The 19,026-nt window shown below is 36.7% G+C and overlaps 1 protein-coding gene across 2 annotated transcripts in view; it reads right to left on the bottom strand.

The window, feature by feature from the left end:
* Positions 1 to 4,323: 4,323 nt before the first annotated feature.
* The window catches only part of TUSC3 (tumor suppressor candidate 3), a 104,134-nt gene continuing 89,431 nt past the window's right edge, over positions 4,324 to 19,026 (bottom strand). For both annotated transcript variants that reach the window (XM_018069670.1, XM_018069661.1), the window contains exons 8-10: positions 12,823 to 12,897; positions 10,549 to 10,639; positions 4,324 to 4,605 (exon numbers count right to left, since the gene is read on the bottom strand). In XM_018069670.1, coding sequence (XP_017925159.1) covers positions 4,590 to 4,605; positions 10,549 to 10,639; positions 12,823 to 12,897 — 182 coding nt within the window. In that variant the 3' untranslated portion in view covers positions 4,324 to 4,589. The remainder of the gene's footprint in view (positions 4,606 to 10,548; positions 10,640 to 12,822; positions 12,898 to 19,026) is intronic.

Genomic DNA, 19,026 nt, shown 5'->3' with positions numbered 1-19,026 from the left:
CTTAGATCCTCAAGTATGGATTTCTTTTATTACAAGTTTGTGGGTGTCCACTGCTGCAAACATGAAAAATGCCATCAAGCTTTTCAGTACCACACTTCTGCTCATTTGGAATCTGGGTACTTTTAAGAGATTCTCCTTACTTATGTCCACCTTTAGCTTTATTTAATTTTCATAGAAATGGTCCCTTTAATGACAACACATGTTATTCCAATTATATAAACATCTAATTAAAGAACTAACAAAGTACGGCAAAACAAACATACAAGGTTTCCTCAAAAATAGAGGGATTTGTGCAAAAACTTTGAGGTCTTTGATACCAAAAAAGGACACAAATAAGAAGCGACTGGTACACAAGGAAGAAAGAAAATGGAGCTAACGTTTTTGAAGATGCTTCCTAAGGTCTGTAGAGAAACATCTAAACCTGAGGGTGAGAGGAAATATATGTGCCAGGTAGCATGCAGCAGAGCAAGCACAAAAAAAATGGAGGATTCTGTGTTGCCTGCTGTTTGTAGACTTGAAGTTCTTTTTGCCTACAGCTGTGTGTTTCTCTCTGCTTTGGTTCTTTAAATCAAACTCCAACCTGTCCCTATACTACTATGAAGGCTATAGTTAGGGTGATAAATTCATAGCACTGTAAGCAATCACTTATAAAATATGATAGGAACTGTGCTATCTACTCCTTACAAATGCAACAGGAATGAAAGACTTCTAACTTATGACAAATAGCATTCACTTCATAACATGTTGTGCATTTGCATCAAAAGAAGATCCCAAGATTTTTGATCCATCACGTGGTGAAAATGCCTTGAATTTTAATGACACATTTCTCTATATATTTTAAAATGTGATTGCATGTATTCTTGTCACTCAGCACTTGAGATCTAAATACACTACTGTTTGTATTAGTGTTCTGCTAATTTTTGTACTTTTTTACCTACAGGGTTTGCCTAACCACATGCCTTGGGATTGGGGTCTTTTGAAATCCTTCTTATCCTCCTGAGCTCTGCCAATACCTATGTTTGCCTTCTCCTTGTTTGCTGGTGCTTTCCAGGCCTGCTTATTTGTGCTGTCAAGACAATAAAAGTTGCAGTGGATCATACAGCTCTCCTTAATGTCACCTCCCTCCTCCTTCACAGTTCTTAATGAGCTTACAAAATGCCTGAGGAGGTTAGACCAAAAGGCCATCTAGCTCAGTGTTCTGGCTGACTGGAGATAGTAGTTAGAGAGAATGTGGTCTATTTACCTCATACTTTCTCCAGCATCCAGAATTACTGCATTAAGGATGGTAAACTGTATCACCTTTAAAGTTTCTTGTGGAACTGTGGCCACGAATTTTCTGACCCTATTCTGAACCTGCTGAATATTGTCTATCTCCTCAACCTCCTGAAAAAGTAATAAGGACATATTTCCTTTTAAATAAGCTGCAGGTTTGTTCTAGTACTGTAGGATTTGGTGAGTGTTTAGTATTTAACTTATCTAAAGTGTTTATAAACTTGTAAGCCACAATCATACTCACTCCTCAGGTTTTTTTTTCTTTTCCAGTTGAAGAGTTCCAGTGTTTTCAGTGTCCCTTCATGAGGGGGAATTCTACCTCCCTGACCAATTCCCAGTGCCTTTTTTCTGTACCTTGAACTGCTCTGTGTCTTTGAGATGTGTACATCAGAACTATATGCAGCACTCACTCAACAGGAATCTATGGAGATTTTGTGTAGTTGTAAAGTGTTGTCCTCTGCCTTGTTATCCAAACTCTCTACTAAACATCTCCTACTAAATATTTAGTACCATCTTGTACACGGCACTAAACATCTTCTCTTTGGCTGTCAGTGCATACTGACAATTCTGCTAAAATCTGTTCAATTATGACTCTACTGTCTCTTTCCTGAGTTTTAGCCGAACAAGGCATTATTTATTTTCTCTAGATGCATTGATGTTCACCTCCCAACTTTTTACCCATTCATCAAGTTTTGTAAAGTTTAGTGGACTTTCCTCCCTATCAGCACAGCACCTTGAGCTTCTCTGTAAGGCAGGTTGCACTGCACATGCACTTTCTACACGTCGCTAAGGAAGATGTATTAAAGTGGTCACAGCACTAGTCTTCAGGAAAGTTCTATTTTTGTCTTTCCTGTCATAAAGAGTGACCATTAAGCCCTATTCTTCTCTTTCTAACTTTTAATTGGTTTTCAAGTCATGAAAAGGACACCTCTCCCAAATCCAGATTAGGTTCTTTAATAAATCCTTGCCAAAGGATTTTTATCCTTGTGCTTTCCTGGCACTATTTTAGCCTTCTACAAGCTTTGTAAACTTAAATGCTCCATTATCCAAGTCCTCCATCTTTTTCAGATGACTGTGTTTATCCCTGCTCTCTTTATTGCAGACTTGATCATCCCATCAGGACTGGAAATTGCTCACTGGTCTGTAGCTCAGTCTTCCCTCTAGACTCTCCTTTTTATAGATGACAGCTGTGTTGGCAATCTGTCAGTCTTCTGATACAGAGGCAATCTGTAATGATAGGTGAAGGTACCTTGCTCAGCAGTTCTGCAACCTCACATCTGATTTCCTTCAGAGGTCTTTGATAAATGCCATTTGGTCCTGAGATCTTACCAGCATCTAACTTACCTATTTAAAACAACTACATAGAATGTACTAGACCACTTTGACCTAAGTCTTCTGGCCCAGCTGCTACAGAGAATTTGGCTCCTCTGTCACATTTTTTATCAGTGGGTGCCCCTTAAATCTTTTCACCAACTCTTTCACTAGTTCCTTGCCTGGTCCCTTGCTTTTGGTGTATTTTAAGAAGTCTGTGCTACCATGAGCATCATCTTCAGATAATTTTTGTTTAAACCTGTTATTTTACCATTGACCTGTGTGCAGTGTTGTGGTTTTTATTTCAGATTTCACTTAGAGAGTCCTGTCTTGCAACAGCATTTACCCTACTGTACTGTGTTTGCTGTTATAGAGTAGACATCCCATGAATACCTCTTATGCTAGTACCCATGCACTACTCAAGCTGCTGCTTCTGATTTGGCTATCATTTGAGATCTACTAGTTGTTCCAGGAGGCAGTCACATGTCATTGGAACACTCTACCTCATTACAAGATGAAATACTTAAATTGCGTTAGGCTGAGGTCTTGAGATCTCTCACTACTACTGCATGTCTGAAACTTGCAGTTTCTCTACTCTTTCTGACTGCCGTTGTCATCTTGATCAGAGGTCAGTAGCAGAGTTCTAATTATTTTTTAAAATACAGACTTCCAACCATGGAACCTAGTGCTTCTTTTTTTACCTATAGGAGGTCCATGCTGTTGCACTCTATGTAATCTTTCCCATATGGCCCCACTCTGTCACCTGCATATCCTGCTGTGCCATCCTTAACTCAGTAGTCTGGTAACAGTGTCCCATGGATTTTTTATTTTTTTTTTTCCACCAAAGCTTTGAATGTCTGTTATAATAGGGCTGTTGTTCAATACCACACAACTTAATTCTTCCATCCATTTCTCAGGTTTCTAGCACTGACTTAAACCTCTTGCAAATTCTGTCCTAGCTTCCCCACACTGGCACATTGACAGTCCACATCAGTCTGTGAACCAGGTGTTTTGAGTTTGTCAGTTTTTACCCAGCTTCTATTTTAAATACTGCTCTACAACCTTCCAGCGTTTCCACACCAGTGGTCTTGCTCTGCATTTGTGTAACATATAAGCTGTCCTTCCTGTTTTCTTTGCTCCTAAAATGTCTTCTAGTTCTTAAAATACCAGTATTTTTTTGGAGAAGGAACAGATAAAAGCATTAGATGAAGTGAGTTTTGTAAAGTCTAGTCAATCTTATCCTCATATTTAGAGGTATTCTTATGAACAAAGAGATTCCAACTGCTACTGACAGTGAACTGGTACTTGGAAAAGTATCACCTGGAAAAATACCAGTAGGGAAGAAAAGAAGAAGCAGGACTGAGGAAGAGTATCACATGATGATTCTTGTTTTCTGAGTCACTGAGAATACACTATGCCGGTGTATGCAAAAGGTTTATGAGCAATTCACATAATATGAGATGTGAACAGCTACAAAAATGGCATTTTTAAATGGCATTCCAAATTCCTACATAAGCTTTTCACAAAGCTGTGTGGACACATAAAACTGGCAACTACGGTAACTCCTGTTCCAATATGCTCATCTGTACTGCTTTCCACCATGGTATTTCTCTCAATAGTAGCTGAAAAACTGAGGCTATTTTGTTCACCTCTAAAACACATCTCAAAATCTTATAACAAACTTTGTGTGAAAAATCTTGGTGATACCCTTTGGATTCAATAAGGAAGACTTAAACAGAAGCCTATTATAATGAAATTTATTTAAAATCTTGAGCACACCATATTCATAACATTTTAGCACTTTCCAATTAGATGTTTATATTTCTATAAATTATGCATTCATTGCATAAAACTGCATTCATTTATCTATCAGCATACTATATAAATTATCACAAAAACAGATGAACCAACAAAAGATTCTTGAATACATGTAACAATCGTGGGCTGATAATAGCAGTTATAGCTTATCTTCATGGTAAGCAGCTCTAAATGAATCCCGCTTGAATTCATTTAATTAAGAAGCTGAAAAAAAAGAAAACATGTTTAAATGCTGCAAAATGCATATAAAACATAGCACAATTATTTGAAAATAATAAATAAGGACTTCAAAACATTAATTTGAAAAGTCATTTGACATTCGTGTAATAATCTCTTAAGATTTTTATATCCCATTTAGTAATTACTAAGCAAGGAGGAAAGTTATCAAATAAAACATGAGTGATTGAAACTTAAATTTGCCTATTTAAAAAATTAAAAAGGAAAACACTCTTCAAACATCTGTTCTCTTTAATCAAGTTCTGCATTTGCTCTTACTACTTAAAGTGAGAGACCTCTCCTAGGAAATGTTTCAGGTTTATTTAAAACCTTCTTCCTTTACTGTTGAAGTGGCACCAGAGTGGGAAGACTATATAGTGCTTGGCAAGGCTTTGTAGGGTTGCAGACTCTTCTTAGTATTTTAATACATTAAGAAGTTTCAGATGACATTGCTGGTTTTTTTACCCCTGGAACAAAACTTTGCATTTCTAAAGTGCAGATATGTATTGTGTGTCATACCTTTCTAAGTACTTTACCAAGTACAAACTGGGAGATGGGAACACACTGAGAAAGATTTGTCCATGACTATAGACTAGCTGTACAAACACAAAAGCAATGAACTACTGAATGGAAGTACTGCCTCTAGCTTCACTGGGAAGGTCTTGCAACTCCTTACAGATATGCAATGTGCTCTAGCATACACATGTAGTAATTTCATCAGTTTTCCATTCATGGTATAATTAATTAATGATTACAAAACAAATACAAGTGCCATAAGCTTAAAAGACTGTATCAGTATAAAGATGTTCACTGCTGCAAAAAGCTGACAAGCTCATTAGGCAAGACATACAAACCAAGGCAAAACAGATGGCAACTGGCTGGGTGCTGGAGGGTGAAAGGATTAATGAAAGGGAAGCGCCAGCAAGAACAACTGCATGAAGAGATGAATTGTAGGGTGCTGAGTGGAGAAGTAAGAGAATGCTGAGTACATGCGTTAACCCAGGTTTAGGATAGATGTATAAGGCCATGTACAGGAAAGGAAATGAGAAGAGAGAGGACTACTGGTAGGGAAAAAGTTTGGAGGGAAGAGTGGGGAGGACTGAAGATTACAATAATCAGGAAAGTAGAACTGATAGGCCTAAGAGGGGTAAGAGACAACGATATAACTGTAAGGAAATACAAATACAGCAGTGTCATTTTGGATCAACATGCTACTATCTACTGTTCCTTACTTTCTGTCTACAAGGAAACTGCATCTTTAGCAGCTCAGAGACACGATACAGAATACAGATAAGAGAAACACTGAGTTACAGAACAAGCTTAAGAAGCTAGATACACAAAGAAAGAAAAAGCCTAAGGCAGAAAGATGAAACATATCACGTTCCATCCGCATATGAGGAAAAACTTCCGTATTTCGAGGATGACAGAGCAATGGAATAGGCTGTCCAGAGATGTTGTGGACTCTCCTCTGAAGAAACCTGCCTGGATTTGATCTTGCTCAACCTGCTATAGGTGAACCTGCTTTAGTAGAGTGGTTGATCTCCAGGGGTCCCTTCCAACCCCAACCATTCTGTTACTCTCTGATTCTGTGGAAACTACAAAAAGCCAAAACACCGTGAAAAATCATAGAGTAGCCACAAAGATAGAGACAGGGTGTGGGCAGTTTCTGAAAAATCTAGAATAACAGATTGGACAACATATGTTGGTATAGATCTGCAAAAAGAAAAAAGGAAATGTCTCCTTATGAAGAATTGGGAAGTAGAACAGAAAAAGCTGGCCAAACTGTGCCATTCCAGACATTAATTAGATGGAAAGGGGAAGAAATAGGTAGGAGTAAATGGCAACACTGTAAGACTTACAGGGAAGACATAAAAGCAAGAAGAGGCATTTTTAATGGTGGTAATCACAGAAGAAAGGTCCTATGAGAAGAGCATCCAAACTTTGCCACAGGAAGAAGCACATCCTTCCTAAGAGATCTGTTACAGGTCCAGACACCTGGAATTCAGATCTCCCATTCTTTAAAGAATTAGAAACCAGCACGGAAGTCTACACTTCACATAGAGAAGAACGTGGAGGTTTGTGGATAGTCATGAATTCAGTGTGCTGTTTGATGGTTTAGATGAACAGAGAAAACCAAGGTTGGCTTTCATTTCAATGGGCAGCTTCTTTGATGAACTGTTTAGCCACATTAATAGTAGAAGTATTGAAAATGCTAAATGTAAGATGCTTTTTGATAGCTGTGTATTATTGTTTTCCTGTCTTTTACAATAATCCCGATTTCTGCCATTTTGAAGAAATAGCCAATTTTGCTGGACATGATAGACCAGAATGCCAAACCTGGTGTTTATCAGAAGTAGATTTACCAGTTCATGAATTTAAGGTGAATCAATTGAATTTGCATGAAATCAACATGGAACATCTAAAAAGCTGCTAGTAGTGTGCTCATGTTTATTAATAAATTTAATTTTAGATGTCTGTTTGTTCTGTGTAGTAATATTTTATCAGTATGTTTCCAAGAAACAACCATTCTATTTTATTCACTTGCATTTAATTTCAATGGCTCCATATTACACAACTGAACTGAAACTAATTTAATTACAATGAGGGTAGACAGGTCTTATGTAGTGTATACAGTGAATGTGAGGAATGTTCATATTCTGGGGCATCTTGCAATTTGTCTGTTTCTGTTACATTTATTGTCCTCTATACAGTGAATGAATATCTCATGTCTGACTTAATATTTATGGTTTTTTGATGAAAATAAGGTAACTTTTATTTATCATGCTCCCTTGCAGCTTATTTCATTTTCTCTGCTAGTCAATACAGAATATGTATTTTCCATTTCATCAATACATAGTTTAGAAGGCTGATTATTTTTTATGATTTAACCAAAAAAATTTCCACATTATTCTAGTAAACAATACTGAAATACAATGGCCATGAAGGATAATCTAGATAACAAAACGCTCAACTGGAGGTACTAAAAACTTCTTTCAAAAGCTACTTAATGTAAGTTAGTTAATTAAAACTTATGAAAACTTTGAATTTTCAGGTGTTCATTTCATTTAATATGAGGTTAAAACAATAAATGATAACATGTTGACTTGACAGAACAATTTAAAGCATCAACAATAATGAAACTGCTAAAAGTTTCATTCAGAAAACAAAGCAGGGCAGAAGACAACACAAGGTAGTTAATTAGTTGCAGCCAATGCTAAAAAAAATAATCAAGGAACTGTTTTCAACATCAGTAAAGCGTGGACAAAACTTTTGTCTGTCCTTTTGAAGAAACCAGTATTACAAAGGTTTAGATGCCTAACAATTCCTGTGCTACAGGAATACAATACTGTGCTACTGTATTGGTATCTTCTATTTTGCTCTTACCATCCTCTCTCATTCTTTTTCATGTTCTATGTGCTTTTTGGACTGAAACTGCCTAAAGTGAGGTTTCTAGAGATTCCTCCAAGCTCTTTCCTGACTAGCAAAGCTAACTTAGAGTTCATACTTTTGATTCATAGTGAAGAAGAGTCTTCAATCACTCACCGAGTATCTTTAATCACTGAGTATATTTAATATATCATCCATTCACTCTACTGGGGTGAGAAGACTTCCTAAAAACATTCTCTCAGATATATCAACACACTTGTCTTATCCAGAAAGAATTATAAAAGGGAAAATGTTCAACAGTATCAAATAAAATTATTGCATAATCTTTCAACAGCTAATGATAGCAATTAAAGTGAGAGTTTTAGCAAAATGAAAAGTTTCATCTAGTTCCCATAAAAAAGGTGAATCAGTGCAGGTATGAAAAGCCCTGCCATTGCAAAAATGGCTCTAGCACACAGTTTTGTGTTTGCTCAGTGAGTAATTTTCATGATGACCTCCTGTGCTGTTTTCAACTAGGGTAGAGTTAATTTCCTTCACAGTGGCTAGTGTGGGGCTATGTTTTGGATTTGTGCTGAACACAGGTTTGATAATATAGAGATGTTTTTGTTATTGCTGAGCAGTGTTTACACAGCGCCAAGGCCCTTTCTGCTTTCCACACTGCCATGCTGGTGAGGAGGTTGGGGGGTGCATGGGAGGCTGGGAGGAGACACAGCCGGGACAGGTGACCCAAACTAACCAAAGGGATATTCCACACCATATAACATCATGCTCAGAGGGGAAGGAGGAGGAATGGGGAGACATTTGGAATGATGGCATTTGTCTTCCCAAGTCACTGTTACTTGTGATGGGGCCCTGCTCTCCTGGGGATGGCTGAACACCTGCCTGCCGTTGGGAAGCTGTGTTTTGCTTTGCTTGTGTGTGCGGCTTTTGCTTTCCTTATTAAACTGTCTTTATGTCAACCCATGAGTGTTTTGGCCTTTGCCATTCCAATTCTCTCCCCGGTCCTGCCGGTGGGGGAGTGAGTGAACAGTTGTGTGTTACGTGGCTGCTGGTTGGGGTTAAACCATGAAACCTCCATTTTGTGTCACCTTTCCCATTCCAATGCTTTATGGTATAAAGGCATTTTACCAGCATATTAATTAAACAATTTTTTCCCCCAATCCTAGCCTTCAAGAAGAAAATTCTTTGGAAGAAAGAATCAAATATATATTGGAAAATATCTGAAGTGGATCAAAAAAACGTAAACAAAATACTACTATCCCCTCCTACATACATGCCCTATAAAGAGGACCTTATAGATCTGTGCTCATATCTAGCACTCCTCAGGACACTTCTCTTTTTATCACAGAAATTAACAATGACAATGGCATTACAGGGTCAAAGAAACAACAGAATGCCCAGTACTTTTATTTATGCACATTAGATGACGAAATAGCAGCCTTTCTCCCGTTTTTGCTCTATGTTTATCCAACTCTGTTTTGACTTATCTTCACTACATGGAGGTCACTGCAGAAAAGAGGATGCACAGCAGGTTGTGTTACAGTTTCACTTTTTATTGATGCATGATGCTTCACAGAGGACTGACTTGGTTATTCAGTGCCAGAGAACAGAAACAGTTTAGTACATTTGACCTTTTTTTTTTTAAGTCGGACAGTAAAGTTGATGCTTGAAGTCATGTATACAGCATTAAAACAATTTCTGTTTTCCTTAACTGTTGCTTTAGACATGCCAACATAAACTTCCCTTTTTCCTAACAGATCATTAGTATGCATTGCTGTTGATATTGTTAAAGGCAACACTTTACTAGCCTGAGGACAATTTATCATGTAAAGACTGATTGTTCCAAGGTGAAATCTACAACCAGTGAAAGTAAAAGGACAGACGTACTTCACATCTTAAGATATATCTACACTGGGATCAACTGATGGGACATGGAACTTTTTGGAAGATCTTAAGGAATGTAGACAAAAAGATTAATGCATTTTAGCATATATGACTGAAGTTCAAATGCAGGATACTAAATTAAAAGGTCCTCTTAAGTGTTTTGTGCATTCATTTCATTAAAATCCACAAGAACTATGCACAAAAATCAAATGGACTTCTCTAAAAAACACTATGAAATTGTCCCCTCTGTGGTGGGGCTGACAAAAAAAGAGGGTATTTTTAGTGAAAAGTCATAGCATAGCACTGCACACTGTTTTGGTATTTTTATATTTCATCTTATGTACATCTTAGTTATAAAGATACACAAATAAATATCTAATAAAGCCTTATAAAAGAAAGCATGTTTTCTTTTGCATTTTTTGTGGGGCACTGCATGGGTTACACACCTGTGCTCAAACCCTTTTAACTGGTATGCATTAGCAGTCATGTTTAACAACATGAGCTTTTCAGCCCTTTTTGGTTTGCTTGACTCAATCACCATCTTTCCTGCTTCTTCCATTGACTTCAGTGGTAAGGATTAAAGATTGTTAACCTGAAAGCTATTCATAAACTTACACAAAGCTATTACAATCTATAAATTGAGAATTTAATGACAATTACCTGTATGGGTAGCCATGGTATTTGGAGCGAAATATCGATAACAGGAAGCTGAAGAAAAAGACCACGAGACCAAGGCCTACCAGACATATTACTGGAAATAAAATAACTTTGTTTATTAGCACATAAAACATTTAAAACTGGAATCTTTACAAAGAATATTATTTATGCCAATTATTTATAGAGAATTTTGACACAGTTAAATACAAAAATGTTACTGCCTTGAATACTGATGTCCACTATCTTCTGACAGGATTTAAAACACATATGGAAATAATGTTTATGGTTATTAAGAAAAAATAACTTGTCACGGTAAATGTACTTTCAAGAAAAAAAGAGCAGAAATTTGCAAACTAAATATATGTGGATGCAAACACCTTACTGCTGATAGAGGATTTAATAACCTTGTAAATTATACATATCAAGTAATGTCACTTCAGGTATTTACTTTTCTTTTTGGAAAAAAAATTACATTTAGAAAAATATCCATTTACTGATGAAATCATGTTCTCTCTAGTCAACCATCTATGGCCCAAGTAACAGCAAAGACAGCTAGTGACTACTTTATCTAGTTATTGGTGACTAAAAATGTCACTGTTGTAAGTTCCAAGGCTGGCAGTCAAATCACGTTTTATTCTTAACTCAAAAGCAATATAAATCTTCAGGTTTTGAAACTAAATAACAATGATGCAGATCTTCCGGTAGCATCCTTTGAGCCTTTTCAGGCAAAGAATTAAGTAACAAGGTAAATGCTTAAATTAATAAATAAAATTTGGAAAATCTGTTGGCACCCTGTGGAATAATAGGATAAAGCCTCTTTTGATCGTGATAGCTTGCTCTGTTGCATGTAAATAAACATTTTTAAAAAGGGAAAATGTTACAAGCTGATGCATATAACTCAGATGCAGCTGCTCTACATTAGACGTAGTGAGCTACTCTGATTTTAAAAACTCCTCTTCTTATACTACTCCTACTTTAGCCAAACCTTTGCTATTTAATTGCAATATTCATGCTTCAAAAGTGTGCTGCCTTTGAGCAAAGGATGAGCAAACATGAATCCAAGGAAACCGCCAATGACGCATTTTTTCATTAAAACTGACCATGTGGAAACTGACGCCTGTCAACTGGAATATAAAATTTCAAGTTATTTTGAGAAAACTAGCCATGTACAAACCTAATAAACACACTTCATTATAAAGAAATCACCACTCACAAATATGATTTCAAAGCACGGATGAATAAATTGAAAGCATGAACAGTGCAAGCCAGATACACAGAAAGCATTCACATAAGGGGCACAAAGAGCAAAGTCTGAATTTGTACTGCAGTCCACTTTTATTTCACTGTGCTCATGTTCACAGACCCAGATCTAAGATTATATTTCAACTATACTCATGTCATTGTCTCCTCTAACATCAGTGTTAAAGCTAGATACTGTAAAAGATATTCAGAATGAAATGATTAATCTACAGCTCATTGAAAGAGATTCTCAAATCACTACTGATTAGAGATCTCTAGCAAACATTCAACCAGTTATGAAGCATTCTAGAATGCTTTTATAGAAAATAGTTGGCCAGTCTTATCTGCAATACTGTGTATTACAGAGAAGTAGCTAAAGAACTGATCTCAAAAGAAAGGGGAGGCAGTGTAGCAAATCTGGTATCTTCCAAGTATGAGGAAGTTTGATTCTGGATAAAATATTTTCATCTTGTGTGTTTATGTAATTCACTGACAAAAAAATCTTGCAAATATTTTGAATGACAACAACATTCAGAAAAACATAAAAATTGCATTTCAGACTAAAAATCTTTAGACATTACAGATTAGGATACTATATCTACTGCTGGGTTTTCATCTTCCTCTCAAGACATGATACTGGCAAGACTATCAAGTAAAAGAATATTCAAACTCCTTTGGATGTTGTCATCTTAAATGCCTAAATTAATTTTAAAAACAATGTTTTGAAACTCTTATTCTTTAAGTCACTCACTTTCAATGTAATTCAAGAGCCAAAAAGCATTTATGCAATTCTAAGTAGTAGAGATACTACTGTGTCAATCCATACCTTGGCTGAGTGTGCTCAGAACATTTTTTTACTGACTTCATTTGAATGTAGTTTTATCAACAGAATTTTTATGCTCTCCTCTTTTCCACCCCAAAAAAGTAAACACTGGTTTAAAGTAAAGACCTTCTGAGAACCTAATCAGATATTCACTTGTAATTTCTCAATATCTTCTAATTGTCTAAACATTGCCTTAGCTATTTAGTACAACTTACTTCTCCTTTTTCCAACATCCCCTTTGGAGGTAGCAGCTTCATTCAGGAGTACCATTCCCATGGTGATAGCAGCATCTGTATTGCTATTGTCAAGGAAAGCAGCAGGTGTGTGGGTAGCTGAGAAAGCTACAAAGGTACATCTACAAACTAAAGCTTTTAAGTTCATAAAATGAAAGGAAGTATTTACATATAAAAACCGCATATCGCAATCTGTACTGCACCAATACACTCACCTGTGGCAAAAATCTGTAGTAAAATTTTTCTTTGTGCATTCTAGATTAAAAAAAGGAAAGAAGGTTCAAAAAGCTTTAAAGGATAGTTGTCAAGTAGGACACACAAATTTTGGACAGCTATGGAAATAGTTATTCACCAATATTTTATAATATCTGTATATTTGCAGTAAAGGATTTTTAAAAAATAAAAACTATAAGATCCTTCAATGCAATTGCACACAATTCATTGGTTATTTGACACAAACTGAAGCAGTTGGACTGCTTTATCTTCTTCGGCATTTAGATAAGACATTAGCTTCCTCTTTAGTGTCATATTGCTTAATAGTTTAGCAGAGAAACATCTCAGAGGCAAGTCCTCAGTCACTTTCAATGTTTTGTTGTCTCATTATAACTGTTACTAGTGTGAGCAAGTACATAACAATAAAACAATTTAACTAATCTAGCAAGATGTTAAGCCATTCACTTTATTGTTTATTTGAAACTATATAAACAAAAAAGGTTACTACTGTGCATAACATCTGTTTTGAGGCAGGGAAAGCCCAAATGCCATCCTGAAGCAGGAGTGAACCATGGGTGCTATTTCAGAATCACAATTTCAAGGAAATACGAACTTCACCAGTTAACAGATTCAAATAAGGTTGAAGTTTTAAGCATTACCCCAGGGCTAGGAAGCAGGATGACTATCAATGTTCATATTAATATTTTTCATTTTAGAAATGTTCAAAATTATACAAAAATGCTTAGACATCTGGAATTCCACTATGCAATTTTAATTAAGTTAAGCCTGAGCAAAAGGATTTAGAACTGTCAATGCTAACACAATCACACTTCATCAGAGATGAGCAGCCTGATTTAGGTTTGAGACTTCCAAATTTCATATACATAGAATAAGAAGAGACAAATGAAAAATACAAGATTTAAAAAAGCAAATATCGATGGTGAATAACAATAGACAACATCAAAACCTATTATTTTTAACATCACTTCTCTGATACAGTCTTCTATCTACAGCCCTAAATCAAACTCTAGTTAAAAACAGACTAGTAGCCCAAATTACCTTCCTCACACACGCACAGTGTATAAGGTTTAGGGTCGCTCATGAATAAATGCTTATATTCAAGTCTTCTGGAGGTTTGTTATTGGACTTGACAAAATTTAAAAAAAAATTGCAAAATATTGTGAAAAAACCCCAACCATGGAATCCATGATACTATGCAAACTGGGAAGGCAAAAATTATTTTCTAAAAATTTGGCCTGTCAAGATTCAGATTCATGAGCATAAGAGACTGGGAATCTCCTGTGCTACTGTTATGCTTCAAGTAGGGAAAACAATTGGAAAGAACATCATGAGAATCACTCAGTTCTCTATTTTCAAATGTTACAAAAGCATTAACATGAATTAATTGAGGCAATTGCCACAAGAAGGGCTGACAAAAAATTTCCCCCATGTATTTCTACCCTATTAAGAAAAGTCCCTAAGTTAGCATTATCTGATTACTTTATTTTGCCAATACCTCGCTTGGATTTATAGTAGTGTTTTAGTCCTGACTTTAACAGTCATGGGGAAAAAAAAACAGTCCCAAGATGTGAGGGTAAGTCACCAAATCCTCTTGGGGAAGTGTTACTTTTGCAAAGGTTTTGAACTGCTCTGTAAATGGAATTTTTCTGTGTGATTATCTCATGCAATATCAATACATAATGTAGTCCTTTGCTATTTCCCTTACCTGGTTGCTTCTGAGAAACAAACCAGTCAACCACGCACTATAAAGCTATCTGGCAGAAACCATTTTGTAACTTAGTTCTTAATTTTTTTACCAGATCATGAGTTTAATTCACTTTTCTTACCACCAGGAATAACAGCCTCACAAAAGTAACTTGTTTGCTCTGCAACTGAGAATTCTAGCTCTGTAACCACCTGAATTATGCTGGTTTTTTCCCCTCTCTTTTGGAGCCTCACATGATTACCCCTAAAGCTTCCCTCACATTGTCACTATTTTTGCTTCAATTGTTGCTTTCTAACTTTAGTCATCATTGTTGAGCTTTCAGCCTCATTGGCTGCCTTTTACCTTCAATAATATCAGCTTCGTAGCTTCACACTGTAACACTGAGCATGGTACTTGCTGCAGCTTTCTGATGTGGAAGCAAAAATTCAACAGAGTTGTGATTTCAATACAAGGTTTTTTATCACAGAATACACAGCTTGTTTCTATTTTTAACTCCTGTTTCTAACATTCTCCATTATGCCTTTACACTATTTTGATATTCTACAAAAGAAAACAACAGTCCTAGCTCTTAAAATAATCTTTTACAGTACTGTAATTCTCTAGCAATGCAGAATGTAAAATTTTAGCAAGTTCTTACTTCAACAGTTTTTCATGTGCCAAAAATGAGATGGCATCAAAAGATGTACTTATTTTCCAGTTCCTCTTTATCTGCATCACTATGCATTAAGAAACTATTTTGAAAACATGGGGGGAATGTGGCAATCAGATAAACCATGGCAAGCAAATGTTTTAAATTCAGATGTTCATGTTTTCTGATAAATTTATTCCTCTGTAGAATTTTTTTTCTGTGCAAATCCTGTTACGTATCTTCTCAAATTATTACACTTTTACATATGAAACTTCTGTTGTTCCTTTTCCCAGCTGATATATGCTGAAAACATATTATTTAGACAGTGCTATTGAAAAGGTTTTGAATTTTGATACATGAAGAACAACAGTTTTAAAGTAGGATGAAAAAGACTGATCATCAAAATTTGTAAGATCATACAGAAAATGATCAGTAGTAACAGAGCATAATATTTAGCCCTTGTAAAAATCAAGGTGATTTTTCGGATGTATGAAAAAAACCCATACCACCAAATCCAAAACAAAACCCAAAAATTGTATCAATAAACTCCAAAATTACAGATACCCTACTAAATGAAACCAATTGCTAGTAAATTTGGGATACTTTTTATTAGTATACTCTAATAGAAAATTTAATCACAGAACGCCCAAAAGGAAGAAAACCTGATAATTCCTACATTTATTAATGTGATACATAATTTATAGAAAGGGCTCAGAAAGTGCACTGCCATATCTGACTTGGCCGCGCTGATCCTCATGGAGTGAGACGATCATTTTAGGGGGGACAACCTAAACGTTCCAAAATCTGCCATAGACCTTTTCTGCTCACAGTATCGAAAGCCTTGGTGAGGTCGACAAAGGTTACATAGAGACCTTTGTTCTGTTCCCTGCACTTCTCTTGCAGTTGTCTGAGAACAAATACCATGTCTGTGGTGCTCCTGTTGGCTCTGAAACCACACTGGCTTTCAGGTAGAATTCCTTCTGCTATAGCGGGTATTAGTCTGTTCAAGAGTATTCTTGCCAGGATTTTGCCAGCAATGGAGAGCAGTCTTTCTGCTGTGCCTTTTGAAACTGGACGTGCCTATCTCGTATTGGCCCTTTTAGCCACCAACACGCTTTCAACAAATGTGGGTAGAGCCCTCCCAAATCTTCGTTTGCGAAGCCCAGCCATGATGATGACATAATTTATACTTTTACTTCATACATTTAGTCCTTATTAGTAGTAAGCGAGGAAAGAAAGAAGGAGAGAAAAGAGGTTGACTAACACTCGGTTACTTTTGTGAAAACAGTTTGGTAGTCTCATTCATAGTTTGCTGTATTTCTGCCAAGAGTACAAAATCTGGCATTAGCATTACACACATAAAGAAATGACTACCTTTTTAGTTGCAGATCATGCAGTTGCTTAATAACACATGAGAAGAAAAACTAGAAAACATCCACTTGAGCCTGTGCTCAGTTTACTGTTGCATAAAATGGGGGGAGAGATTATCATGCACGCTTTTTTATCTTTTTTTGTTTGTTTGTTTCGTTTTGGTGTAGTTTTTTGGTAGGTTGTTTTTTGTTTGTTTGAGGGTTTTGTTTGTTTAGTCTGGTTTTTTTTTTTTGTGCTTGGGGATGATGATTAGAACATGAGAAATTCTTTGCTGACCCCTTACAAGGTGAGGCATACTTTGCTGATAGAGGTATTTGTCTTAACCTTCTCCTACTAATACTTAAACCACTACAATACCTGATAAAATTTCAAAAATACTGATCACATTACAGGTTCTTTATCTCAACCATTTCCATTTGAATTTAATTTCTACTTACATTTGAAAAATTCAAGCAAAACATGCACTCTAGTAATTCTATTTAGGAAATATTCTCCAGTTACATGCTGTTCTCAAAAACAAGGTATTAGCCTCTTTTCACAGCAAGAGTTTTTATTTTTTTTTATATAATGGATTGAATGATAGAATCATAGAATGGTTTGGGTTTGGGAAAGGAGATCTTGAAGATCATCTACTTCCAATCCCTCTGCAATGGGCAGGGACACCTTCAACTAGACCAGGTTGCTCAGAGCCCCATCCAACCTGGCATTGAACACCTACAGGGATGGGGTATCCCCAACTTCCATGGGTAACCTGTTACAATGCCTCACCATCCTCACAGTAAAGAACTTTTTCCTAATCTAAAGCTACTTTCAACTTGAACCCATTCCCCCTTATCCTGTTACTACATGCCCTTGTGAATAGTCTTGCCCCACCTTGCCTGTAAGTTCCTTTCAGGTACTAGAAGGTCACAAATAGGTCACCCCAAAGCTACCTGTTTTCCAAGCTTACCCAATCCTCTCTCTTGGACTCGCTCCAACAGGTCAATGTCCTTCCTGTGCTGGGAACCCCAGAGCTGGATGCAGCACTCCAGGTGAGGTCTCACCAGAGAGGAGTAGAGGGGCTCCTTTTGATGCAGCTCAGGACATGATTGGCTTTCTGGGCTACAAGTGCACATTGCTGGCTCATTGTCCAGCCTTGCACCCACCAGCATCCCCAAGTCCTTCTCAGCTGGGCTGCTCTCAATCCATTCATCCCTCAGCCTGTGCTGGTACTGAGGGTTGTCCTGACTCAGGTGCAGCACCTTGCACTTGGCCTTGTTAGACCTCATGAGATTTTCATGGGTCCACTTCTGGAACCTGTCCAGGTCCCTCTGGATGGCATCCTGTCCTTCAGGTGTGGCAACTGCACCACTCACCTTGGTGTCATCTGCAAATTTGCTGAGGGTGCACTCGATTGCTCTATGTCATTAATTAAGATATTAATGACTTAATATAGAAACTAATGAATACAAAAAGTATGGTTGTGCAATGAAACACGTCTCATTGCTTCTTTCAAGACGGTTTTGCTTCAGATCAGGAAACAATGAGCAATGACTAATACTCCACTTATACTATTCAATTCTCAAATCATAACCATCCCAGGGGATGATTTGACAAGCCTTGAGGGTTGAGGAAGGAGTATGTTTAAGATACCAATTGCTAAATATCTCATCTCAGTGAAGAAGGATGATTCCTAACTCAGAAGTTGAGAAAGTGGACAATAGTCTGAAAATTATCTATTTGAATCTGAATTTATGGATGAATTGTACACAATCAAGATGTATTTCAGTATTTTTTAACGGCCTGAAATCCAGTTGTACTGATAGTTAAAATAACCCTGAACGTTCTTTCTCTTAAAACTTTCTGGCTTCAGCTATGTCAAATGGCTTTTCAAGAATTTTAGGAAGCATTACGTGAGTCTTGGCACCGGAGTTCCCTTAAACTCCTTGAAATATGCATCTCACAACAGTGATGTAGCTGGAAGTTTGCATTTCAACCACTGAAATGCCAATCAAACTACATCACTTTCTTTTTTGATGCTTTTTCATTACCACAAGTGGTAATGAGGTTCACCCCTGTTACCAGTTCTAGGTGGGTACACTGTCTGTGTACATACACCTGGTATGTAATCAGTAACATTGCATAGATTTTACTGAATTTAATTTTGATTTATAAAATTATTTAAATTGAGTATCTGACTTCTTCACAAGTCCTTCTTAACCATGTCCTAATTATGCAGCTACAGCCTGGAAAACCAGCAGATTTTTAT

Source organism: Manacus vitellinus, unplaced genomic scaffold, assembly GCF_001715985.3.
Source record: "Manacus vitellinus isolate BGI_N305 unplaced genomic scaffold, ASM171598v3 scaffold_0_pilon, whole genome shotgun sequence".
Classification (NCBI taxonomy): domain Eukaryota; kingdom Metazoa; phylum Chordata; class Aves; order Passeriformes; family Pipridae; genus Manacus; species Manacus vitellinus.
Note: the sequence above shows the minus strand (reverse complement) of the source record. Positions and strands in the feature narration are given on the sequence as shown.